Below are 25,856 nucleotides of genomic sequence, written 5' to 3'. Positions count from 1 at the left end.
GCTCCGGCACCTGCAGGGCTCACCTTGTGCCGTGGACACCCCGGATGCCGTGGAGCCTGGGCGCGGGTTTGGTCCGGTCCAGGCCACCAGCACGAGGTTGCACCCTTGTGCTCCGGTTCAGCCTTTGTGTCGCTGCCCCTCCAAAGGTGTTAATTGGGGCAACCCAAAGGTCTCGCCCGAGCCCGGGGCTGCGTGGGGGGAAAGCCATTTCCATGCAGGCAGAAGCGGTGCACCCAGCACCAGGGACATGGCAATGGCGGGCATGGAAGAAGCGGGTCCTGAGCTCCTGTCCTTGCACGTGCGGCTGCTCGCCCAGTGGCAGTGGTCCCATCTGGGCAGCGTTCACCCTAAATCCAGAGCTCTCCTGGTTCTTGTCCTCCTCCTCTTTGTCCATCTTCTTGCAGTTAATTCACACAATTGATATTGCGAGACCCAGCAGTCATCATGGTTTTAATTAAGCCCTTCCCTGGAAACCAGTGGGTGGTAAAGGTGTGAAAAACGGAGAGAAGGGGCAGCGTGGGTGGTTTGGTGAACTCAGCTGATCCGAACCTTTAGGAGGGACCTGCAGGTTGAGTTTCCCTGGGGAGCAACACCCACAGCCCTGACGGCTGCCGTCCGTAGCTCCTTGCCCAAACAGCCCAGGCCAGCTTTGCATCTTCTTGCTTGAAATGGGGGCATAAGACTCCTGCCTTGGGTTTGGTTCAGTCAAATTCTCCTTCTGGCCAAGTGGGATGCTCTGAGGTGGAGCCTCGGTGGTGCCTGTCCCGGCTGCGTTTCCTTCGTTAGCTGCTTCTCGGCTGTGATGTAACGAGCAGCCTCTGAGGTTAGAGCGGCTGCAGCCATGACCTGCAGAAGTGACCCGGGGGCAAAACAGCTGAAGAGGAAGAAGTCTTTGCTGCCTTGTGGTCAGCAGAGATCCTGCAGAAGTCCTCTCGGTTTCTATTAGTTCAGAACTCAAAACTTAGTGCTCGTTTATTTTTAAGCGTCTATTTCTAGCCGAGGTGCCTGCAAGCCCTTGCTTGTCATCTCCCCGTTGGTAAAAACTGCCTCGTAGCCCCTGTGGCTCCGGACGCTTCCCGAGCGGGGCTGCAGGGAAGCAGTGGAAGGGGCCGGCGGCTGCCTGGCCTGTCTCTGGTTCTCCCCCTTTTCAGGGCTAGTGGCACACAGGTGCTGCTGTCCCTGCGCCGACCTTCCAGGAACTGCCCGGCTCCACAGGGAAGCGTGAAGTTGGTCCAAACGGAGCTCTGCCGCGCTGGAAGCGCCACTCGGATGTGAGCAGCTCAGGGTGGAAAATGAGTCCTGAATTCTGTCCTGTGGGGTTTTTACATACTCTTCATAGCCGGTTTTGCTTTTCTGGCTTTCTTGTGGTGCAGAGCACTAGGTATGGGGTCAGAAACTGGAGGAGTGTCGCATGAGATCCCAGGCTTGGGGGAGAGGTGATGCTCCAAGAAGGGCCTGGGAGTTGAGACATCTCAGGGAACTGATGTCCAGAGCCATGAGCTCACAGCAAACTTCTAGGTTCCTCTCTAGATTGCTTGTTGCAGTCAAAATTGGAGCTCCTTTGGGCTAGGCACTTAACTTGCTTCTTGTAAGAGCTGGTCCCAAAGCCTCCGCAGCCCAAGCGGAGCAGTTGCAGTCGCACAGGAGCTCGTGCATCCAAGAGGATGCTTGTGCCAGCTGCTGGGGTGCCTCCTGCTGCTGCTTGTTCTCGTTCCTGTGAGGTTTGCAAGCTGCTGTTCCTCTAGCTAGGGCACCCTTGTGCTGACACCTTCCCATCCCAGACGCTTGGTTCTTGCAGTTTTCTCCTCTAGCTGGAGTCTACAGGCAGTGATCTCCCAAGTGAAGTGCTGGTATGATTCCTGTTACCATCTGGCTCACTGCGGCATTTCCCTGGAGCGGTGGGAAAAGCTGAGCCTGGATGGCACTGAATGCCCGCTTCCTGCCACTCCTCAGGTTCCTTTCAGCTGAAGTGCATGGAAAATAAAGCTGAGGGAAGAGTTGGGGAGCTGTGACTTGTGCTCCCCACTGTGAATCCACTGCAGCTTAGGACCTCTGACAGCAGGACATGCGCCACATGGCAAGGAGAGCCAGGCGTGAACATCTCCTACAACCCGCTGCCTCTCTGGGTCAGCTCAAAAATAGAGAACAGCACTTCTCCCCCAGCTTGCTTTGTATTTTTAAAAGCACTGTGGTTTTTTGGTTTGCTTTCTTTAAATAATTTTCTAAAAAGTTGAAACTGTAGGACTGGTGCTTTTTTACCCAAAGAAGAAAACTGAAAGATTAGTGAGCCATTGTGGTTTGGATTGCCAGTTGTAAAGATTTTTGTGAACTCCAGCATGCAAGGCTTTCAGACCTGGTGAGTGCAAGTGCTTGTTCCAAGAGGTGGCTCGACAACATGTGGGTTAATAGCTGGAGATGTGTTTGTCCGCGCAGGTATTTAAGGGATAATCTGTGTCGCTTTATATTGTGCCAAGAGAGGCTGTGTCAGCTCTGGTCTCTGCTGCTGCATTTCCAGCTCTGTCCTAATTTTTGGGCAAGTCTCTCCACCATATGTACAATAGCTAGAAACAGTTTTGTTCCCTGGAGAGGCTTTGAGGTTTAACATTTATAAAATGCTTTGAGATCTGCAGATAAAGGAAAGCAAGACAATAAACAGCGACCAGGACTGTGCCAAAGAAATACCCTGTATCACCACAACAGAGCCACGCAGGACTGGGTGGAGATGGCTTTTGTTCGAGGGCAAACAACTGCTCCAGAAGCCACTGCTGCAGATTTGGTTGGGAGCCCTGCTAAGCAGGAGGGGTGCAGCTAAGCCCTGACCCTTGCCTTTAGGGGCTTGTGTTGAGAAAATAACATCTTTTGGATAAGAGCATGACTGAGGCAGGTAGGTGAGTTTTTCCCCGCGCTTCGCACTGCCCGGGGTGCTCTCGGGCTGTCCCAGGGCTCCCTGTGAGCAAACCTGGTCTGGAAGAGATGCTGCCGAGTTGCTCTTTGCTCTCCAGGCAGTGCATCATAAAATCCCCTGGTAAACTTAATCCACTCCATAAACCTCGTTAACTTTCTTTTAACTGCCTTTGCCTGTCCTTAGAGTGAACTCTTTTATAGTCCCCCAAACAAAGGCAGTCAGGAGTGGGCAGGGACGGAGGAACCGGGAGCCGCGCTCCTCCCCGGCACTCCCGGGCGGGTGGGAGGAGCGCGCTGGGGCTCGGACCACTCGGCACGGGGGCACGGGGCTTCTCAGCTGCCAGCTACTCAGTGGACATGGCATCCCAGCACAAGCTGGTTTGGGGTAGGTCTTCCTGCCAGACATCTGGCGACGCTGGGAATTTTTGGCAGAGGGTGGGGAGGATGGAGTGCGAAGGAATAATTTTTAGCGGATCAATTGGGAATTCTGCTCTTGAGGGATTTGGAGGCAGGTGGGCTGGAGCATCAGGTTGGAAGTCTTCAGGAATCCTTCTCTCCTCCTCCCCACGCTCTGAGCACGTGCCTTTCAGTACTGCTCTGCTTTTGGGCAGGAGCAGAGAGCGTTAATGCTGCTTGAGGACACACCATCCTGTTTGGGGAGCAAAATGCGTGGCTCTGCAAGAATAGCTCACCTTTTTCTGCTGCTTCCCTGCCTTCCCCCATAATGTATATGCAAGTCCCTTAAAACCTATTAAAGCAAGTGGCAGTGAGTGGCACGGCAAGAAAAGGAGAAGCGTACGTAGCTGGAGGCTGGCTTCAGCACGCAATGAAGTTAATTGCTAGCCGGGGGTTTCTGGAGTGAGGTGGTCCCCATGCTGCAAACCGGTAGCCGGCGTGGTTAGCTGCGTGGGTGACGTCAGCTGGGTGCGGGGTTTCCTTGCCCTACAAGGGACTTGTAGGATGGTTTTCATTTCAGCTGGTTTTAGAAACAAATCGAACTGATGCCTAGCTCTCTGGAGATGGTCTTGCTTTAATTCAAGTGGCTCATGCATATCTAGTTTTAACTTGAGGGAAGCCTGTTTATCTGAATCACTACAAATGGGGCCTGCTTTGAAATGAGGTGGACTACAGGGCGCTTGCTCTGCTTGGGAAACCTACACCTCTTGGTTTTAAATAAGCGTGGGCTTGTGTGTAAGTGAGGCAGGCAGTATGCTGTGTGCTTCGTAGTGGGCAGGGTTCCCCATGGGATGCTGGGGAGCAACTGAGGCTGGTATGTGCAGGATAGACAAAACTGTGCAAGCCCAGAATTAGCTTCCCATGAGAGAGTTAAACCTCTGTACCCGAGGTCACCGGAGGTAAATGTGTGCTCCTTGTCCCGATCAGAGCAGTGTAGGTAGGAGCTGGACAGCCAAAGCCTCAAGCGTGGTGGATCCTGGGCACCAGAGAGGTTTATAACCGGCTTGTTTTCCCCTCGATTCTGTCTGCGGTTGAGGGGTCCAGTGGAGCAGCTGAGGCAGCTTGTGTGGAGGTGGTTGTCCCCTCCAGCCTCTGACCTGCTCCCTCTGCCATGGGGGCAGAAGCACATGGGGCTCTTGCATCGCCTGAAGGGCATGAGGTGGGGAGATGTGGTTTTGCAAACAGCTGAGCTGAGTTGCTTGCTGCTGGCTGAGTCTTCCTCTTCCCATCCGTCCTGGCCTGCTCCATCTTGGGGGCTTCAGGGACACATTGTGCTCTGAATGGGGAACTGATTTTCGTTGGGTTTCCTGCTGTCTTACACATTCATCAGCCCCTGGAAAGCCTGGTGAGCCCCAGAACTTTCTCACGATACATGTGGGGTGAGAAGGGCCCTTTCTTTCCAGAGCAGTGAGTGCTGCAATGCCTTGAACCACCTTGTGAACCTCATGCAGTGAGGCACTGGAGGGAGCTTGGTCCGAGGCCAGGGTGGCCCAGGGTCTCCCCAGGAGCTGAGGTGGGAGCTGCCGGCAGAGCTCGCGCGCTGGAGGCAGTCTGGTCATTCGATGATGACTTTGGTCCGTCACGTTCTCCTTGCAGCACTGAATCTAGGAGTGACTTTTTTTTTTTTCCCCCTCCTCATCTTTATACACATATATTCTTTCCAAAGTTGCATTTGAAAATGCAGCCACCTTTCTGCGGGCAGCTGCTTTTCATCCTGAGCACATCCAGCTTGGCTCTCGCCATCCCAACAAACCATGGAGCTCCAGGTTTTTAACCCCCTTCAGACAACCAGCGCTTCTGCACTTACGGATTGGGCACTGATGGCACTCTTTTTGTTTGTGGAGGGGAAAATTGTTTTGAGTGTCTTGGAGTTAAGAGAAAGCAAGCTTTAAGGAAACTATCAGAGAAATTTCTTAATGATCGATTTTACTGGACAGTTATATTGGCATTCCTGATAAGAAGTGTTACTGCTTGTCTAGACAAAAGCTCTAGAAAATGAAACATCATGTAGAGGAGACACAGTCAAGATAATCTAACAGGTCTCTTTTTGTCTCCAACTTGTTCCTCTGAATAGCACACAGCACCGATGTGAAGAGCATTTAAAGGGCTCGGATGTGGTGCGTGAAGCCAGGCTGGGTGCTTGCGCGGGTTTGCCACGCCGGCTGCAGAGCAGGGGAAGAAAACCGACTCCCACCCTTCCTGGCAGCGTTGCGTCACATCACCCGTCCGCAACCCAAACGATGGGTCGGTGTGTGCCCAGGGTAATGTGAAAGAAGTAAATTAGGTGAAATGTTGCTCCTTAGTGTTGTAATAGTCAGAAGAATAAAACCCGCTTTCATGAGATCTTCGTGGGGCTTCCTAAGAACTGTGCGGTGTGTTTTTCTCAGGGCTTTTTTTGTTGTCCAGCATGAGAGATCAGACCAAGGAGGACCAGCTTCTGCCAGCTGTTGTTAAGTGATGCTAAAGTTGCACCTAGGAAATGGTTTGAAATGCGCACGCAGGAAAAAAGTGTTGGTTAGTCCTAGAAAACAGAGGAACAGTGCTACATTTTGAGTGCCATCTACTGGCACCTCATCCATGGTATTGACATGTTTGCCCAGGGAGAGGGAGAGCTGCTGTGGTCAGCAGCACCGGACCTGCTGTGGGGCTTAGGAAGGGAGGGCTCGGTGTGCCCAGCCTGTTGACGAAGGGACAGTAAGGATGGGTGTCCCCTCTGCTCATTCTGTGATGTCCTTGTTGTCCAAGCAAGTTGTAGTCCCACCCAGTGCAGGAGGAGCCCAGAAGTAGGTATCTGCCGAGGCTGGCACATCCCAGCCTAAGCTGGATGCTTCATACCGTACCTCCAGGACTGATTTAACATGGGATGCATCCACGCTGCTCTTGGCAGAAGCCGTGCCACCCTCCGTTCCTGTCCTCTCCCTTGAGCTGGTCCCAGATACTTGTCTACGTACTGAACCAGACCAGGTGACAGTTCTAGATTTTTAAAAAAACCAACTTGCCACCACCAGCTCAGCCCTTTAATCCTTTTGCCATCATTTTGGCTAATGCGCTACTTGGAGATGGGTGTTGTGGTCTGGTTTTACGGACAAGGGGAAGCAGGACACAAGGGACTGGAGCGACTTTGCAGTGTCCCCTGGCCAACGTGTGATTAGAAACAGGGTCTCAGGGGCTGATTGACAGCCTAAGCCCACAGTGCAACACATCATTGATTTCTGCTGAGGTCAGAAGGCTGGTTGAGACCTTGCCTGATGGGCTCTACACCATCTACCCCATAAGCCTCTGTAGACTTTAAAACAAAGCTGATGGGTTTTTTTTCTTTTTTCAGGTAAGCTTTTCCTATGACTTCTCCTTTTGGCTTTAGGGCGTACAAGGGGAATTTGGGGCATGGAGTATGTTTATGCAAAGATGTGAATTCTTCACAGGAGAAGGGACAAGTGAACATCTTGAAGTGTTTATATTTAAAGAAGAAAAAAAAGAGTTGTGGTTGTCAGAAATGGTGCTTCTTAGTAGCAAGTAGATCAAATACAGCCCTTTTTAATGCAATTTAAATAATCGATGGTATATTCAATTACAGAAATATTTGGCAGAGCTCTGAATAGGTCACATGTGTCCTCAAATTGTTCTGAAGGTAAATATCTCGCCGTGCTGTGTCATGTTGACCAAATTCTGTAAGAACTGGTGTCTGGGAGGGAAAACTTGGCTGTACATGCAGTTATCCCCAAAACTCTGTACCTTGTATACTACCGGCACTTGGTTTTGCTTTAGGGACACCGTAGTAAGCCTGGCTGGTATATTCTGGGCATATTCAGCTACTGAAGTTTGCGGTCCTGCAGTTGCGGCATGTAACGGCCTGGCCGGGGGTTCCAGCAACAGGCAGGTGTTGGTAGCTCCTGTGTTGCCCACCAGCTTGCTCTCGCAGGGCAGGATGGCAGCCGTCAGCCCGCCGTGCGCTCGGCGATGCTTGATTCGGGAAAGGAGAAGGCGAAAAGACGAGCTTGCAGATGAAAGCTGGAGCCGAGGGCTTGCCCCAGCCCCACGGAGGGAGGCAGGCAGGTGGTGTTGAGAACACTTTGTTTGGGAAAATTTTTCTCATTGTGTCGAACAATTCTTCGTAGATGATCCTTCCTGTGGGCTGAATCATCGTCTCGGGGAACACGTTAGCTGTCCTAGCCAGCCCCGCGCGGTCCGGGGCATCCTGCGCTGCTGGCGGACCCGGAGGGCACTGGGCTGCCCAGCACCCCACAGGATTTCAGTCCCTGCGTTTTGGGTTAGAATAAACACTCCTGGATGTGTGTTTGCTTCAGCCTTCCTCTCCCCTTTGGGATGTGGTTTTTTCCCCTCGCTCCAGGGAAGTTTGCAGGGTAAGTGCAGGCTGTTAGCGATAACGCATACAAGTCGTTAACCACCGTCCCTCTCCCCAGTAAGCGAAGACTTACAAATAAACTACCAAGGCCACTGTGATTGTGTGTGTGTGGGTTTGCCTGTTTCCCCACGTAATTTCCACATTATTTGGAAATGGTCTTTAATTTGTCTAATTTTTAACTGCCTCTGGCCTCCCTACCTGCTGGCTCCGGAGTGCGGCGGTGGCGGTGGGCTGGGAGGGCTCACGTACGCACGGCTGGCACCGCTCTCTGCGCACGGCCGGGGAAAGCCTTTTTGTTTGATCTGAGATGTCTCTCTTGCAAACTTTGGGGTTTGTTTTTTTTTTTTTTTTTGTCAGGTATAAGTAAACAGGCTTTTGTCCCCTATTTTCTTGCTCGGTGAGTAATGAAAACCAAGTGAGAAAAGATTTCTGTTCCCCAGCAAAAGGACAGTGATCTGCTTGCATCTCTAATACCATAATTTTATTTTACATTGCAAATTAAACAATACTTGGAAAGATGCAAATCAGAGCGGAAATAGAGGTATATGCTTCTAAGTAGAGGAGTGGGGGTGCACGCGCCTGTGCCGTGCATCCGCGTGTATGTGCAAAATACACAATTGCCTGCGAAATACGAAAGGTCAATACGTAGCGTCTCGGGGGACCCGCAGCCGTCGTATTTCATTCCTCGCTGGCATCGGGCTGCTGTGCGCGCTCAGCAAAATGAATTCTTTCTTTGGACAACAATACGTGCGTTAGTGTCGAGTGTCTGCATCTTTCATGAGTGTGCAACTTTGTGGTAAAATAAATGAGCTGGAAAAAACAGGATGTGGATTTACTCTCGCTCTTCTCCCCAAAGCTTTCTGTTTAATGGAATATAACCCCTTGCTTTGTGAATAAGCCTGTATCTACTGAATTTAAATCGTTTTGTGGTAGCAAACATGTTGATGTTGTTGAATGCATGGGATGCAGAACGTGAGTGAAAGTTCTCATTGCAGTCCCCAGGAGCCCTCAGAGGTGCTATAGACACATGTATGGGCTTCAAGCTGGGGGCTCCGGAGTGGCACGAGCCCCGTGTTCAAGTCAAGGATGTAACTCCTCATAGCTCCGTGGGTTTTAATATTTAGTTAATAGAATTAAACACTTTCAAGTTGCATGCCTGGAAATAGTGAGGGGCAGCGTGTTGGCAGTGTTCGGAAAGCTTGGGTTGAAGGACCGCTGGGGAGGTGACAGGCCGGCACCGCTGGTGTCCAGCGCTGTGTTTCTTTGTGCTGAGATGTAGCAGCCCTGAGTTGGATCCCGCTTTCCATGTGGGGATGTGTTTCCCAGCCTCCTGTCGAAAAGCAGTTTGGGAACGGCTGAGGTGCTTCACGGCACTCTCCTGGTGTCTCCTCTGCTCATTCTGTGATGTCCTTGTTGTCCCGCCGGGTTGGATCTGAGCCACCTCCTGCGGGGTTGGTTTTATCATGAGCTATGACCAGCAGCTGTGGGTGGCTCGTCCAGGCACAGGCTCATCCCCAGGGCTTGGAGCAGCCCTCGTGCTTCTCCCAGCCTCCACGGTCCCTGCAGCCCTGCTTTGCCATGTCATGGGGCAGTGGGACCATAGGACCCTCCATCTGGTGGCAACAGGGTTCCCGCTGTCACCTCGAGTTGGGTCTCTTGTTTCTGTCCACGAGGAGGGTAGCAGAGCTGCTCCTCTGAAACACGCATTGATCCAAGGTGCTAGTAAAGAAAAAGCGAATTCTCTGACACCTGTTACTGGTCTGACTCAAACCAATGTTATTATTGGCCCGTTTCCCTGAGCTTTTGTCCCTTAAACCCTCCTTGACGTCCCGCTTGTGGGGCGTGGATGGGCTGTTGGGCTTGGATGGAGGCTGGGGCCAAGGGACGCGGTGGGTTCGTCCCGTAGGCTGCTGACCTTCTGAAAGCACCGACGGGTTGAGCCTCATAGTATCTGCCGTCCCCTTTTCGTGCTGCTCCTTTGTGCTCTTGTTTAGTCATTGCTGTGCCTTTGTTTTTACAGCTGGGGGAAGTGTTTTGAGCTTTAAAGTTTATTTTCTTCCCTCTGGTTGTCGTCACAGGTTTGTTTTCTTTCTCCCTATGGCATCTTGCTGGCTTTCCTAGGGGCTCGAGGTAGGACCGTCTCTGCTTTCCGTGCCTTTCTTCCCTGTGCTCGAGAGGCCTGATGGCCTCGCTGCCTTCACTTGGTCTCACTGGATTTTTGTGAGTTCAATAAAACCTGTCCAGTTTGGCCTGTCCTCCAGGGAGAGGGTAGCCCAGCAATTCGCCACTGGCATGAACCGTGGGACGCTGGGTCTGGTCCTTGGCTGCACTGCGGGCACCGTCGCTGGTGGCCGTGCCGTGGTGCAGTGTTGTCCCACCGCTGGCGCTGTGTGCGGTTGTTTTGCATGGCCTTGATGAGGTTTGGGCTGTGCCAGGTGATTTATTTCCTTAATTATGACTTTAAGCAGGCAAAGTCTCATTTTGATTACCAAAAACCCACCCCCAAAACACAGTGGGGACCTTCCTGTAGGGCCTGCAAATAAACACTTGTGTCTAAAGTGAAAGGTGGTCGAGGTTGCTTGTTGCATTTTCCTTTTTTTTTCCTCCACAACTCCCCCCCCCCCCCCCCCATGCTGGGAATTGTTTTGTACGCTTATTTTTCTCTTCTGGGGCATTTCTGGGATGTCACCCCAGCACACCTGAAACCAGCCCGGGAGCTTCCTTGGAGCCTGCCCCGTCCTTTGAGAGCAGCCGCCCGTGGGCTGTGACACTTGAATGAAGCAGCGTCCTGACCCACAGCAGAAGCAGTGAATGCCGCTTCGTTTTGAAACGCCACGTGCATCATCTCTCAGACCACCTTCCAAAAGACCAGGAGTAACCAAAGTACTTCTTTGGCTCTTTTTCCCCCTCTTTCTGGCGTTTTTGTTTTGGGGTTTTTTGTTGGGATTTTGGGGTTGGTTTTTTTTTTGGTTTTTTTGGGTGTAGATTTAATTCCTCCTCATACTCATCCCTTGTCCAAAGCCAATGGGGAGTGGATCATTTTTCCCCACTCTTTGCCTGGTACCACTCCCATCTTTCCCCATACCAAAACATTTCCTAAAACCCAGCTCCGCAGTGTGGACTGTGCAGAAACTGCTGAATATGGCACAGGAGATGCCAGAGCAGATGCTAAGCAGAGGAATTAATGATCGCTGAAGTGGTGGCATCAGCTTTTTTTAAGTCAAAAGTTATCCCTGAATGTGCGTTTGGGGAGGGAGGGAAGCAGGCGCTTCCCTGGGGCCAGGGGCGCAGGGACCTGTGCGGGGTAGATGTGCGTGTCTTGGCTTTGAATTCTCGGTACATTCATCATCGCGAAGAAAAATGGGCAGAGCCTGCCCCGTAAATCGTGTAGGGATCGGTGTTAGCGGGCTCTGAGGTGACCCGTTTGTTTAATGCGTCGGTGCCTGATCTGGAGGACGATGCCGCTGCGCTTCACTTCGCCGCTTACCGTGGTCTGGAGCATCCGCTTGTGCCACCCGGGACGGGTCGGGACGCCGGCGGCACGGGGAGGCGGGGGACAGGACTGAGCTGCGTCCTGGGAGCTGTGAGCTTCTTGGGGCACGACGCAGTGGCTTTGGGTCCCTCCGCTCCGCTCAGGGCTGGCACCTCGCCGTCCGGGGGGCGGTTAGGCGGCGGTGCTCATCCTCAGCCCTCAAAGTGTGGGCCTGGGGGAGCACACCCCGGCCAGCGGCTGCCTTGCAGCCGTCCCGTCCTACGTCCAGCCACGCTGCAGCCCCAGGACCAGCCAGGCTGCGGCTACCAGCAGCACAGCACGGGCTGTGGGGTCAAGGCCCGAAGCCGCCCACTCTCAAGCAAGATCCACCGAAATACTTTCTTTCTCCCCGAGCGGCAGCAAAGCTGAGCCTTGCTGTCTCAGCCAGACAGCTTTGGTCCAACCTCAAATTTCGAGGCAGCGGAGGGGACGAAACAGAGCTCCCCTCCCTGGGACGAGGACTCCCAGTCTGCCCACGAGCAGGGGCCACCAGGGTGGCATTGCCGGGGACCCTGGGCTGCCCTCCAGGTGTTTGGCACCGCTTGCTTTTGGGGGATCCCCCCCCCCCTTTTTTTTTTTTTAATTAAATTGTTTTGTTGTGCACTGGGAAAAGGAAGTGAACAAATTGTATAGTCCCATCCACAATCGACGTCCTGTAAACAGCTACCGGCTGTCTTCCATTCACAGCTGTTTTTTCCTATTCGGGGGTGGACGGGGCTGGTAAACAAACAGGCAGAGCTGGTGGCCGCTCCCAGCACCCGCTTTTCCCCTTGCAGGGGCTCTGCCTGCACCCAGGGCTCTTTCCTGAGGGATGCCTGGCTGCCGAGATGCATCGGTGGGTTTTTCGTCGCTGAGCGGTGGCGTGCGGGTCCGGGGAGCCAACTCTTGCCAGGAAAAACAACTTTGCTAGTTTGACTGGGACTAAAGCTAATTACTAGTCGACTAATTTTATTGATTTCAAATCCCTTTTAGCAGAGATTTTGCTGTGAGGCTGATCGCCAGAGCGATTAGGACACAAAGCCGCTTAATTTGGAAGTGTTTATCAAGCAGCCTTCTGTCACCTCTGTTTCCAATCAAATTACAGTGGCGCTGGTGTCCCTATTCGTGGCGGCTGGTGCCGTCCCACCTCCGGAGGCAGGCGGGGAGCAGGGTCCCCTGCGCTTCTCCCGGGGTGCCTCGGGGGCCAGCAGAGGTTAAGTGTATTCGTAACGTGAGCGTGGCGGGCTGCCGGCTGCGGGGTTTTTCTTCCCAGCTGCCGCCGCATCCCTGTCCCGCTCCGGCCCGTAGGCACTGCTGTGGCTGCAGAGCTGAATTTGCTTTCAAAGCCTTGCTGTGGGCACCTCCTGGTTGGTAGACCCGTGAAGATGGACGATGCCATCTTCATGGCAACTGTGGCTGCTCCTGAACCTTGTTCAGCCACACAAAGGGCTTGGCCTAAATATTTTTAATAGACTTTAAAAATAAATAAAAAAAAAAAGCCTAGCCTAGTCATTTTGATGGGAATCAGATTAGGGAGGGCGGTTTGGTGCTGGCAGATTGTGGAGGCAGGGGCGGCCTGGGGGAGGGAAACGCTCAGCCCGGCTCGGCTGCAGCTGGAGCAGCGCAGCATCCCCAGTGGTGTCCCCCACTGTCACCCGTGGGGCTGCCGGGATGGTCCCCTCGCTGCATCCTCCTCCTGACACCAAAAACTAGGCACCTTCCAGTCATCTGAGCCTGCTGGACCACAGCTTTGCAGCATGAATGTTCTTCTCCGGGTATCCCTTCGTGCAGGATTTAAGGGCAAAAACTCTGGATCTTGCTGCACAAATGCTGTCCCAGAGGTCTCAGGAGCAACCCTGCATGTCCTCGGGTCTGCAGGGACGGCTGCCCACGCCTTGAGCTTTGCTCGCAACGGAGTCGTTAGGGATTGAGCTTGTTTTGGAAGATGTTGGCCTGAATGCAAAGGCCGTACGTCGGGGGGTCCTTGGCCGTCTCCGGGTGGGCAGAGCAGGGGCTGGCGCTGAAGCCACGCTCCCTCCCAAGCCGTGTCCCAGTGCTGAGCTCGGGTCGGGGGTTTCAGAGCTGCAAAACACGCCGGGGTTCACGGCTGGCTCGAGAGCCAGCCCATGTGCCCAGGTAGCTTTTGGGGCTCAGGTTATTGAAACCAGAGCAGCATCTCTTGGTGCAGCATTTTCCGCTCCAGGGACCCGGTGGGTGAGGGCTGGAAGCCACAGACCGGGAACGGAGCAGGAGGGACCGTAAGTGGCTACTGGGATGTGGGGATGGGGCAGAAAACCCTACACACTCCTTAATGCCTTTTCTTCTTTAAGAGTTGTGTGTTTAAAGTGGTTTCGTTCCTCCTGGGTGGGGAACGGCTCCCGGTGCGCCGCGTCGCTGGTCACTTGTGCATAGCCTTTTTACTATGGCTTGTTACCAGGTGAGGAGCTTTTTTGCTGAGACTAAGTGTGCACAAATTATTTTTATCCATGCTGAGAGCTTAGGGTAGTTCTTGTCTATCAGCTCTTCTTAGCTGCGGTGCAAAAATCGTAAGGGGAAAAAAAAAATTACTGTCTGACAGCTACATCTTATTCTATTAGTATGTTTTAATTAGAACATGAACGAGAAATGTGTTATGAATATTCATGATCGGGGTTATTAAAATGCACAATTAATCTGTACGCTTTTTAATAACTGTATTAATGGAGAGAGGAGATAGTTCCTATTTTTGTCTTTTCTGAATTGGAAAGTGCGCCTTAGCTTGGTTAGTTGGAAAATGGGTTTATTTTAAAATAAAGCTGGCTCCCGACAGCTGCGTGCACACGTGGGCGTCTCTAAAACTGCACACACGCCCTGTGCTGGAAGAGCGTTGTAAATGTTGCAAAGCCAAGCGCTCGAGAGCTGGGATATGCCAGAATTAAGCTCACTTGTGTAAACGTAATTCAGCTCCGTGCCATGTGAGTTTTGACACGATCTCAGTTGGTGACTTAGATTTAGGATTTTTTTTGCCCGGGACTGTGCGTGCTTTAACGCAGGAAATCTGTGCCCGGGCATGAGGCAGAGTTGAGTGCGAGGGAGATGCCCGCGGGACCCCGGTCTCAGCTGGGGGACCCGGCAGCACGTGAGCAGCGCTCGTAGGCAGGAAACACGTCGCCAGGAGCCCCAAGGTGCTTCTGACCGTCCCTCGGGCGCCTGGCCTCCCCTCCTGAGCTGCTGGGACAAAAGGGTCCCAGTGGGATGCTTGGGCGCCCTTGTCCGAGCACGCGGGGAGAGACCCGGGGATGCTGATGTGGGGCTGCCTGAGCGATGTCCTTCTTCCACGTCTTCTGGTCCTTCCCCTTCCTCTTCCTCCATTTGGGTTGAGCCCGGCGGCTCAGTGCCAGGCGGTGCCCGTGGGAAGGCCGGGCTCGAGGGCGCCGCCAGTGAGTGCCATGGACTGGGGAGAGTGTGGCCGCGCTGGGTGGTGGCACCATCTTCGGGGATTTTATGGTGTGAGTGGAGCAAAACCCTGCTGATGGCTTTTCCAGAAGGGCCTGCCTTTGGCCAAACTTTGGGTTTTCGCAGGGTTGGCAGAGGGCATTTACTGCCAAATCTTGGATCCTTACTCTGATGTGAAGGGAGGGAAGAGCAGGTTGGCGTTGAATGTAGGACAGATGCCAGAAGTCAAAAGAGGGCAGTCTGTTTTTTCCTGGCTTCACCCCAGAAATCCCTGAATCCTTAAAACACCTGCGGGCTGAAAATGGGAGATTTTTGCTGGCACCTTTCATGCTGGTGACTGCAGCTCAGGGAAGGTGTGAGACCTTTTTTTCCAGCAGGCTTCGGACAGCAGGCTGGCTCCACAGCGGCATGCCGGCACGGGCACGTTCGGAGGCGGCTGAGCCTTTGGGGCTGCCTGCAGAGCCGTGCACCGCTTTCTTTGCCGCTCAGGTGGGAGAGCGATAACCTCGCTTCACCCTGGCAGCGGCGTGAGCACGTGAGCACCCGCGCCTGGAGGGAAAAAAAGGCCTTTTGGGTGTCCCTGGGGGTTGGTTTGCTGCCGCAGGATCCGGCCACCGCTATGCCTGCAGCCCGGCTGCACGCCGCAGAGCCGCTGGGAGGAGGTCAGGGCTTCCCTCCTGGCTCCTGCTCGGCTGGCACGGGGAGGTTGGCGGCGGGCTCGTGCCCCCGGCTCCACGTCTCCCCAAGAGCCCTGGGGGGAAAGAGGGGTGCCCGGGGCTCACTGTGGGAGAAGGGGTCGTCCTCCGCGACCTGCCACGGTGCGTGCGTGCCGTCCGAGCGCCCGGTACGGTTTTGACCCCTCTTTGGGGTGCGCCGGTGGCACCGCAGCATCGAAGTAGCTGGCGCAGAGGGTTTCTCCACGTGTAGGCGTTGCGTTGGCCTCTTGGCCTCAGCTTTTGTCACCCTCCTCCTCCTCCTGCCCTCCTTGGGGAGGCCTGGTGGTGATTCCCACCACGACTCCCCCAGGAATTTTGGCAAAAAATTCATCCTGGGCTTCTAGGCACCCAGGCTCGCTCCCACCAGAGCCCCCCCCAGCCCGCCCCACCGAGCGTCCTCTCCTGGCGCGTGCTGGCCTGGGGATGCTGCTCTGCCGTTGGGTGGGATAGAGACAGGAGGGGTGGCTCTGCAGGAGGACAGGGTGACCAGGGCCCCGCGAAGGCCCGTCCTGCACGGTGCAGGGGTGGGCGTGGGAGTCGAGACCCCCATGTCTTGGCTTTCCCTCTGGCTCTGGCACTCCCGAGGTGCCTCGTGCGGGTGCCGGCTGCAGCTGAATCCTGGCTGGTGCCGCGGTCCTCGTCCTTCCAGCGCAAAGGGGTGAGTTTGCCAAGGATGTCTGAGGCTGCGGTTCCTGCTCGTGTCTTCACCCTGACTGCTGGGGAGCTTTAAAAATACCCATGAAAGCAAAATGAATAGAAGGAGCGTTTCTACCTCCTGATCTCCATTGGTGTTTGCAGGGTATGCAGATGAATTGCTTTAGAAAAACACATTAGCAAAGCAAAAGTTTATTCTAGGAAGTAGGAGGTGGGAGAATTGGCAGTAATTCTCCCTAGTATCCAAGGTATTATTAGAGGCTTATCCCTGCTCTGCACAGTAATCACATTGGAAATTTTTGATTAGAAAACAAAATCTAAATGAGAAGTATGAATATTCATTAGGTGTGGAGATTAATATGCATAATTATGCAAATTAGACAGCAATTAAACACCAATTCTCTGGGGAAATGATTAACACAAAGGCACAGAAATAGAAGGATGTAATTTGAAAGAAGTTTCTGGTTAAATGAACAGTAAGGGGAGCAGAGGAGACAAATACACGGCGTGTTTGCCATAATAATCAGCTTTGCTAAAACAAAATTGGAGTGTGCCCTGCTACCCTGCCCCCCGTGTCCTTGCTCCCGCAGGCACCCCATCCCTGCCGTCGTCCTGCGCCGCCGCTGTCACCGCTGCTGCGAGCCCGTCTCTGCTCCTAAAAGAAAACCTCCTGTAAGGCCCCGCCGGCACCTCGGCTCCCGGTGCTTCACTGTCGCTGGAAGGGCCGGTGTGGAGGGGGTCCCCGGGAGCCCCCGGGGCCCTGGCGCTGCGGGTGGCACAGGGTGATGCTGGATGCTGCCAGGAGCCGCTGCAAGAGGTTTCTCGTGCCGCCTCGGGGCAAGTGTGGCCATATACCCCCCTGCAGTGGGGCTGGGGTTTCTGTGGGACGAGGCAGAGCGATGGCTCTGGCTGGCGCCGTTCGTGCTGCCCAGCCTCCTGCAGATCCGGGATTTCTCCCTGTCCGCCCCAGCTGAGCTCACAGCTTCCACGTAGCATCTCCAAAGCCTGCCCGCAGGGCAGAGTGATGCCCCTGCCCTGCCCGGCTCCCTCTCAGATCCCCGGCTTTACCACCATGAGCCTCTGAATGCGGAGATGCCAACTGCTGCTTACCGACCGCTGGTCAGCCGCTGGAGCGGGCGAGACAGACCAGCACGGTTGGGAATCCTGCTGCCGAGCCAGGTTGAGGCTCGACTGCCAGGAAAGGTTTCTTCCGTGCAGTTGTGATACCAGCTTGAACTGCGAGAACTTGCTGATATGACTCCCCGGGCTTTTATTGTCCCAGTGAGTGTTCATCATCTCCCCTGGGTGCCTCATGTGCTGGTAGCCCAAGAGGCGCAGCCTGGGTGGACCTGGCAGATGATGAAAGGAGACGATTTCCTACCGCAGTCTGTGTGCAGGCACATTGGAAAACCCTCCGCTTTGGCCCCTTGCCATTTTGGGTCAGATCCCCTCTGCCAAGGATACGCTTGGGAGGGCTGAAAATGAGACAGACGGAAGCGTGCTGTGATCGGCCCTGTGTTGACAGCACACCTTCCTCTGTGGGGGCACGGGGGCCTTCAATAACAAATGCCCTTGAACGAGTGTGACTGAGCCACAGGTAACGTCGTACCCCCAGCAGTTCCCGTCCGAGGCTCACTTCAGGTCTGGGGGCTCTTTTAATCTGCTTGGGTGCAACGAAGAACAGCGTTTGATCTCTGACCATGGGTGAAAAACGGGTCCTGCTAGAGCATCGGGATAGGTGCAACGAGTTTTGAATTCACAGTCCCCTTCACCATTGGTCTCTGGGGAGAAGAGGTTCATGGGCGCTCCCTGGAATAATGCAAGTTAAAATACTTGTTTCTCCTCTTCCCACTGTCCCGTGTTTTGAAGCATTTCCAGGCTGTGGTGGGATTTGCTTTGAAGTTTGTGGAAGTGGGAAGGTGAGGAGGGAGAGGGGAGGATCGGTCACGCCAAGTGGAAGTGGTTTATTAATGAAAATATTGTTTTGTTTGTAGAAGGAAGAGTTAATTTTGCGAGAACACCTTTGAGGCTTTGCTGATAAAGCAAGAGTAACCTTTGTTCTTCCTGTTTTTTGGTAGGTTTGGATGAAAGACCGGGATCAGGTTCCTGGGGAACGGGAGATCAAAACAGCTCCACATTTGACCAAGGAAGGGTAAGGACGAAGCACAAACACCAAGCTCCAACCAAAATAATCGGGGGCTTTACGGTGGCTTCTCAGCACGTGCATTTGTGCCCGGATTGGGTCTAACCCTGGAACAGCTTTTCTTGCCCCATTTTGGACATTGGTTCTGTTAACCCTGTGGGTGTGACAGCAGGCAGCGGTGCAGCTCATCCCCGTCTCCCCAGGCTTTGCTGCCTTGAGGTCCCCCTGGAGAAGGCTTCTCCTCCAAAAAACTCCCCCAGACCCGCACCCCAGGTGGGCTCCCCACAGCTGCGCTGGCCTCTCCCCTCCCTGCGCTTGTCTTTGGTGCAGGGAGAGGGGGGCTCCCGGCTGCGGGGTGGGAGAGGTCCCCAAGTGGGGTTGCAGCCGAGCGGGTTGAGGGATCTCACCTGATGGGCTGTGCCTTCGGCAAAACTTGCTGGGCGCCCACCATGCATGGCTTTGGGAGCCCGAGGGGCCAACTGGCGCTTGCTTTGAGGGGAATCTCCTGCGTCGGCTGGCCGAGGCACCCTCAGCGGGGATGGCGAGCGCGGGAAGGGTTTCGCAGGGAAGGAGTCAAGGCTGTGGCAGGGCGTAACTGGGGCCTGAGGAGGGGAAGGGAGAAAAGACGTTAACTTAATTGAAATGGTGTTATTTTGACAGATGCTCATGTTTTAATAGGTTTGTGTGATTCGTTTTGGCAATGGCACCTTTCCCTTCCCTTAGGTCAGTGGCAGAGCAGGCACTGTGGTGTCATTTCTCATTTTTATAGGCCTTGTCCTCACCCCTTCGCCCCCCCTGGCCTGGGGAGGGGCTGCCTGGCTCTTACCTGGTGGGTGCCAAGTCACTGGGTGAAGGCTGCCTGAGAGCTGCCAGCACGGGGCAGACCCCTGTGTGTCCCTGCTTCGGTGCCATATCCCCTCCCAGTGCCACAGCCGGCTCTGCCTTGCTCGTTATGCACTGCCCTGCTCCCCCTTGCCGTGAGGATAAGTTCATTTCTGTGCCCTTTTTATGAGGAGACTTTGACTTTGACCCTTCCTGCTATGGGAGAGACCGAGCGCCGACAGCCTCGCGCTTGGGCGTTTGTCTCGCCGTCCCCGCGCGCCCAGCGGTAACTCTCCCGTGTTGCTTCGGCAGAGCTATGGTGAAGGCCCCCACTATGGCGAGCACAGGGACCTGCCGTCTCACAACAGCATATCTTCGTCACCATTCCTGGGAGCTGGACTAGTGGGTAAGTGCCTTTCAGCTGCCGGGCGGGCGTGTGGTCAAAGCAGGGGAAATCTAAGGCAGAACGGCACGTGGTGGTGGGAGCATTTGCGCTGCCCGGCGTTGCTGTTCCCCATGTCAGTCCTGTTCCAGAAGGTGTTCTTAAAGCTGCAGCTAAAGGAGCTGCTGTCCAGAGGGTCTCATCAGTGCCTGACGTGCATGACAGCTGCCGTATTTTATGCGCGTGATTATTTTTCGCTGCTTTACAGTGAAGCTTTACCCAGAGGCAATAGTGGGGATTGATGCCTGCCCACGGGATGGGCTGAGTTTGCTCGTGGGAGCTGGTAATCAAGGGTGCAAAAGCACCAGGACACAGCTCATCGTTAAGGTCTTGCAACAGGCTCATGGCAGCTTAGCTTTCCAGCCGCGCACAGAGAGCTGGAGGTGCTCCCCCTCGCTGCAGTGGGCTTCCGAGGGCCTCTTCTCGCGTCCCGCAAGGCTCCGGCAGCCCTGGCCGGCTCCTCCGGCTCCTGCCGCAGCTGGGCAGTGCGCGGAGCTTGCGGGGACTGGCGAGTGCCGTGCGGCCCCAGCCCCACCTGCTGTGCTGGAGACGGCGATCGTACGTGACCGGATGGATGTGGCAGTTTACCCAGTTACCTCTCCCAGCTCGGGGTGGGAGGAGAGATTAAGAGCAGAAAATATCCATCCTGAAGGGCTTAGAGAGCTCTAATGGCATTAGGTCAGGAATTGGGTTTAGTCCTCCCCACCTTTGCCCACGCAGTGGCGGGTAAAACAGTCCAGCGAGCGTGGAAGGAGAGGTGTCAGGGCAGGGCCCTACAGCTAGCGGTGTTTGCTCGTGGTTTGAAGGGTGGGGTTAGAAAAGGGGATTATGTTAGAAACAGAAAATCCCCACCACGATAGGAGGTTCCTCCTGCGGAGCTGGTCGGAAAGGGGAAGAGAGGAGCGGGGTCGTGCTGGGAAGCGAGCAGCCACGTACTGGGGCAAGGGGCTTGCTCTCAGCTCTGCTTTCCCTTTCGCTTCTCTTGCTGTTGGGGGGGACAATGTTTAATGGAGCCTTGGGGGTCCTGTGCAGGCGTGGAAGAGTGTTTCTGAGCAGCTCCCCACTGTCCCTCTGCAAAGACGGTTATTCCTTCTCATTTTCTGCCCCAGGAGGATGTAAGCAAAGCAGAAGATAATGTTTCTTAATAAGACGGGGAAGCCTTGATGCAGTTCAGCAGGGTTTCTTGGGGGGGTGCGTGGGGGGGACCCATCCCAACCCGTCCCACACCTGGGGCCAAGGCAGCCTTGAGAGTTTCCAGCCGAGAAGGAGCTGCCCGGGGAGGAACATGAAGGTTTCCCCTTTGATGTGTGTAGGGAAGACGCGTTTGGCTTCTTCTCAAAGACAGGGCTCCCAGTCTTTGGCAAGCACCGTGGCACTCCCCGGCAAGGCTGCGAGCCCAACCGGTCCCCAGCACGTGGAGCCAGAGCCACTGCTGCCCCGCAGGGTGATTTCTACCGGCTGCCTCCTCAGTGGAGGGCAAGCTGTGGCCTTGTGGCCAGCAGGACAGTGGCCACACGCCATGCCCGAGGCTTGAGCGCCCACCGGGGCTGCGTCTCCCCGCGCTGGCGCAAGGTCTCGGCTGCTGGCCTGGGCAGTCGGGTGCAGCACCAGGAGCTCCACCGCTGAAAGAGGAGCTGGGGAGGCCGGGAGGGAGCAGCCAGGAGGGGCGGGGGGCTCCTCACATTTCAAAGTCACTCTTGTTCCTAAAATTGAATGTGGTTAAAATAGAAAAGAGCAAATTCTGCAGAAGGTTCCAAAATACATAAATAAGTTTTGCTTTGCTTCTGTGCTTGCGTGCTGAGAATCACAGGATCATTAAGGTTGGAAAAGACCTTTAAGATCATCAAGTCCAACTGTCAACCCAACACCACCATGCCCACTAAGAGAGAAGGGCGGACTGGAGGAAGACCATGGGTGGGATTTTCTCTTCCTCTTTAACAAGCTGCTTCTGAAAACTTTTCAAGTGGCAAAATGATAAGTGGAAGGGGAGATAAAGTAAGCAGAAAAAAACCCCAATGCTTTTGCATATGATAGTGTAAAAGCAGTGGCCTAGTGGGAGGGAAAGGTAAGTTTTGTGTCACTTCAGCTGCCAGGCCTTGGTTTCCAGCAAGGTCCCACTCCAGCGGCAGTGGGCTTGGCAAGCTCATGCTAATGGCGCAAGTGAGTGGAACAGGTGAATTTTAAAATGTGAGGAAGGAGCAGATTAGGATGGACGTGTCCAGTGGTACTGGGTGGACGAAAGGTGTGTGACACTGTCCTCTAAGCTCTTCTCCAAAATCAGAATTTGTACCTCGTTTCCCACTCGACCTCTATTTCTTCAAGGATGATCAGAAACATTTCAGGAGGAACGTGTTCTGTATTGGAAATGACCGGCTTGACCACCTAGAGAGGGAGGCTGAGCTGAAAGGGCCTTCACAGAGAAAACGTGCAAGTTGGCTTCCCCCATTGGTGTGGGCTCTGAGCGCTGGTCTCTGCCGGCTGCTGCTCGCTTGGGGTGGTGCTGGCCTCCTCCGGGAACCCGTGCCCCCAGCTTTTGTGTTTCTTGAGTCAGTGCAGTGTCCCCAAGGCAGGCTGCAGCCAGCCATCCTCTAACGATGTGCATGAGGGGCAAGGAGCACCCTTACCGCAGCGAGGGGATGCTGCTGGCCAGGCAGGACTTGTTGGAGAAATGGAGCTAAACTGGGATCTTTTGGCTCTGTTTTCCACATGCATCTGGCAAATGGAAAGGAGTCTCCACTCTCAACAGCCCTTGGTGGGGTGGGAGCTCCTGCCAGCCTGAGCTTTGGTCGTGTCCTTTCAAGCCCCTGAAGGCTGATGGCGTTTTGGGGCTGTGGTGTGCAGGAGGAGGAGCAGGGGTGCAGCTGGGTTCTCCGCTTCCCACATGAGCTGTTTTGCCACTCAGAAACTGATCTGACACGAGCAGGGGTGCGAGGAGAGAGATTTGGGAACTGCAGGGTGTAGTGGCTGCTCTGATAAAGGAGCAGCGGAACGTGCAAACTTGGTCATCCAAATCCCTTGCCTGCGTGTCCCTGTGCGGGGAGCTGCCTTCGCGGGGCTGGCCAGGGAGGCTGTGGCTGCCGGTGGGGCTGGCTTGTGAGCAGCGGTGACGGTGCATGGCAGCGGCGCAGAGCAGCGGTTTCAGGTGTGTTTCACCAGGGCTGCCAGGGCACAGACTCCATGAGAAGGGCAGGGCTGGAGGAATTTGCGTGGCCCGGGAGAGAAGGAAAGCGGGTCTGAGTTTGGGGGGAGCAGGGCACTGCCAGCACATTCCCAAAAACTCTTCAGGGCGGCATCCCTGCCTCTTGGTCCTGCCTACCTGTCCCGGCAGGTCCTTGTGCCATCACCCCAGCCCGCACCCTCGTCCCCCTCCCAAGCGCTGTGTGGAGGGGGCTGCTCAGCTCCTGGGCAGGAGAAAGATGCTCCAGCAGCCCACACTGTGGGGCACAAAGCTCTGGTGCACAGTGCCGGACATGTTTCGTGCCCGAAGAACGACGTGCCTGTCGTCTCCTGCAAGCAGGCAGCAGTCCCGGCAGCAGCAGGCACCTGCACTGGAGGAACGCCTGCCTGCTCGTCCGCGGGCAGCCTCAGTCTGACCCCCTCTCGGGATAATGGCCCTGCGGATCGCGGGGTGCATGCCTAGTCCAAAACCGGTTTGGATTCACATTCCATGCTTTGAAAGGAAAAGTACTATTCAGTAAAAGTTGTGTTCAGCTGAGGCACATAGATGTGGTATTTGGGGCTTATGGATGTTCTTTAGGTGAACGTATAGCATGGCTTGGAGAGGCACCTTGAGCACAGAGCAGGCGAGGGGCTCCGCTGGCAGCGGGACCTGTGGGTGCTGCTCCCAGAGCTGGCCTTCCTCTGCCTTCAGGGCTCCCCGAGAGCTGCGGGTGACGCCGCTCATGCGCTGTCCCCTTCAAAAAGCGCGAGGGCAATCTTCAGTCAGATGCCTTCCAAAGGCCGGGTTCCCTCTCTGCCACAGCTTCAGCTCCACAAGGTTATGGGGAAAACCAGAGCTCTCCGCAAGACTAACTGGGCAGAGACCTCTGGCCTGTGTTGCACTGGACAGGATAATATAAATTTAAAAAAAAAAAAAAGTAAGTCCCTGAATGGAAATACAGTCGATGCTCTGAATAAAAATCACCCTGGGCTGGCAGGCAGGAGTCAGCGAACGCAGTGAGCAGGGTGCAGGAGCAATGCCTACGAGCTCCATCGCTCCCTCCTCCAAGTTTTCAAGCTCTGAGCCCTTGGTGCTGCTCCCCAGGGGATGGGGGACGTCCTAGCGATGCCTGAGCATCCCAGCCTCAGGTGGGCAGAGGTGACGGGGACCATCCCTGGCTGCCCGCGGTGGTGCCAGACACGATGCGGTGATGAACCAGCTTGTCCCAGAGCGCGAGTAGGGCTTTTCTGTTTGTTTTAAATCATCAATCTTCAAAATCTGCCACGCTTTACCATTCGTCTTCGGTGGGGGCAGGGGCGGGGGAGATTGCTTAAACAGTGGGGAAACTGATAAGCCATAACAGATTTCTTTCTAGTAATTATTTCTAGTAATTAGCTTCTTTTCAGAGGAGTGTTTCTAATCTTCTGTGTATTGTGAGCTGTTGTGGATTGGGTTCTTCCTGGACAATGGTTTTAATCTGCCCGCGGCCGGGGTTTGGAGTCACTGCTCCTGGCTTTTTAACATTTTTTTTTCTCCCCCTTTTTAATCCCCAGCTGTGTTTTTCCTTCCCTTTTTCCCCAGGCCGAAACTCTAATGGAATTACCGGCACGGGGCTGGGGGGCGACGCGCGGTGGGTGGCTGTGCCATGGCCGGGGCAGTAGGTGCCGGGAGCTGCACCACGGACGGGGTGATGTGGGGACACTGGGGCGAACTCCCCGGGGCTGGTGGGAGCGCGGCAAAGCGCCTGCCCTCTCCCTGGCAGGCGCCGGCAAAACCCGTAGGCAGCGTTGAATCGCCTTTTCTTGGCTTATTTCTACACATCTGTGAGTAGGGCTTGTCTCGGGGAGAGAAATGGCAAAACCACAAGTTTACTTAAAAGCATGGTTTGCTCTGGTGGAGGTGAGATGCTGCCATGGTCGCGGGCGCCGAGGCCAAACCCTGCCGCTGCCGGAGCTGGCGGCAACCTCGGGAAAGAGGAGTTTTTATTCTGCCACCTCGTCTCCGAGCCCGGGAGCAAATCTGCCTTTGGGGGGACAGAACGCAAGCGGTGCGCGGGGGTTCCTCTGCAGAAGCCCTGGGTGAAGGCAGGCCTGGGGGAGGCTGCGTCTGAGCCCGGCCGGATCCTGCAAGAGAGAACATGCTGGGAAGAGGAGAGAGGTTGGGAAATCGCTTATTAAGCAGGGTTGAAGGCAGCGCAGGCAGGCGAGGGGCAGGGGAGGCAGCTGGCGGGGGTGGAAAAGGCAGGGGGGATGCCAGGACTCGCAGCGAAGCAACGCCGTGAAGAGCTGGGAATACTAAATGCTCCCAGCGAGTTTCTGGGTGCACCTCGCTCAAGGTCCCCTCCGCCATGCTTCAGCTTTGCATGCGAAAAGTTGCAGAGATAAATCCAACAGATGGATTTCCAAGGGAAACCCCTTTCCCATTCAAGGGGTTTATTCCCTGTATTTTCTGATTTCCCCCCGCCCCAAGATCCCTTAACACCTGTCTGCAGGATTTCAGTGATGCAGTCGGGAGTGAGATGGCATTTGGGGACATTCTTGGCATTTTCTGCCGAGACCTGCCTCTGTCCCAGTCCTTGCCATGGTACTGGGGTTTTGACGCCTTTTCCGGTTGGTGGCCCTGGGCTGTGGCTGCAAAGGGGCGACTCGTGCCGCCTGTGCCAGCTGGCATCTCTCTGGCAGCAGAAACAGCACCTTCTGCTGGCAAGTTCAGCTTTTTCTTGCCCAGCTTGTGGACTTTCTTTATTTCAGTAGGCTAGATACATTCCAATCCAGAAAAGTTTGCCATTCTTCCTTCTGCCTTGTTTTCCTAGACAATTAAATGTAAAATTTCTACTGCTGAGGTTTTTGCTGCCTTTTCCCCTTTTTATGTGATGACAAAGGAGGGCACGGGGGCTGCGGCTGGCCAGGGGCTGCCTCCCCTTTTCCAACTTCCCCCATCCCGCAAGATGCCCACTGATCCAAGCGTGCAGCAGGGTGCTGGTGCCAGGCACGCTTGCTGTCCCGCGTGAACGGGGTGAGGCATGAAGGACACCGGGTGAAGGCAGCGGGTTTTGGAGCAATATTAGGATGAGAGGAAATGGCCTCAAGTGGCGCCAGGGGAGGTTTAGACTGGATATTAGGAACAATTTCTTTACTGAAAGAGTGGTTAAGCATTGGAATAAGCTGCCCAGGGAGGTGGTGGAGTCACCATCACTGGAAGTGGTCAAAAAATGTGTAGACGTGGCACTTTGGGACACAGTTTAGTGGGC

At 54.8% G+C, this 25,856-nt stretch overlaps 1 protein-coding gene across 1 annotated transcript in view; it reads left to right on the top strand.

Annotated features, from left to right (window-relative positions):
• Nucleotides 1-25,856, top strand: part of TCF3 (transcription factor 3) — a 72,314-nt gene that overhangs the window by 21,734 nt on the left and 24,724 nt on the right. The window contains exons 3-4 of the mRNA XM_082010885.1: nucleotides 18,118-18,191; nucleotides 19,317-19,410. Coding sequence (XP_081867011.1) covers nucleotides 18,118-18,191; nucleotides 19,317-19,410 — 168 coding nt within the window. The remainder of the gene's footprint in view (nucleotides 1-18,117; nucleotides 18,192-19,316; nucleotides 19,411-25,856) is intronic.

The sequence above is a fragment of the Phaethon aethereus genome, assembly GCF_964289735.1.
Source record: "Phaethon aethereus genome assembly, chromosome: 26".
Lineage (NCBI taxonomy): Eukaryota > Metazoa > Chordata > Aves > Phaethontiformes > Phaethontidae > Phaethon > Phaethon aethereus.
This window is presented reverse-complemented; position numbering and strand designations above follow the sequence as displayed.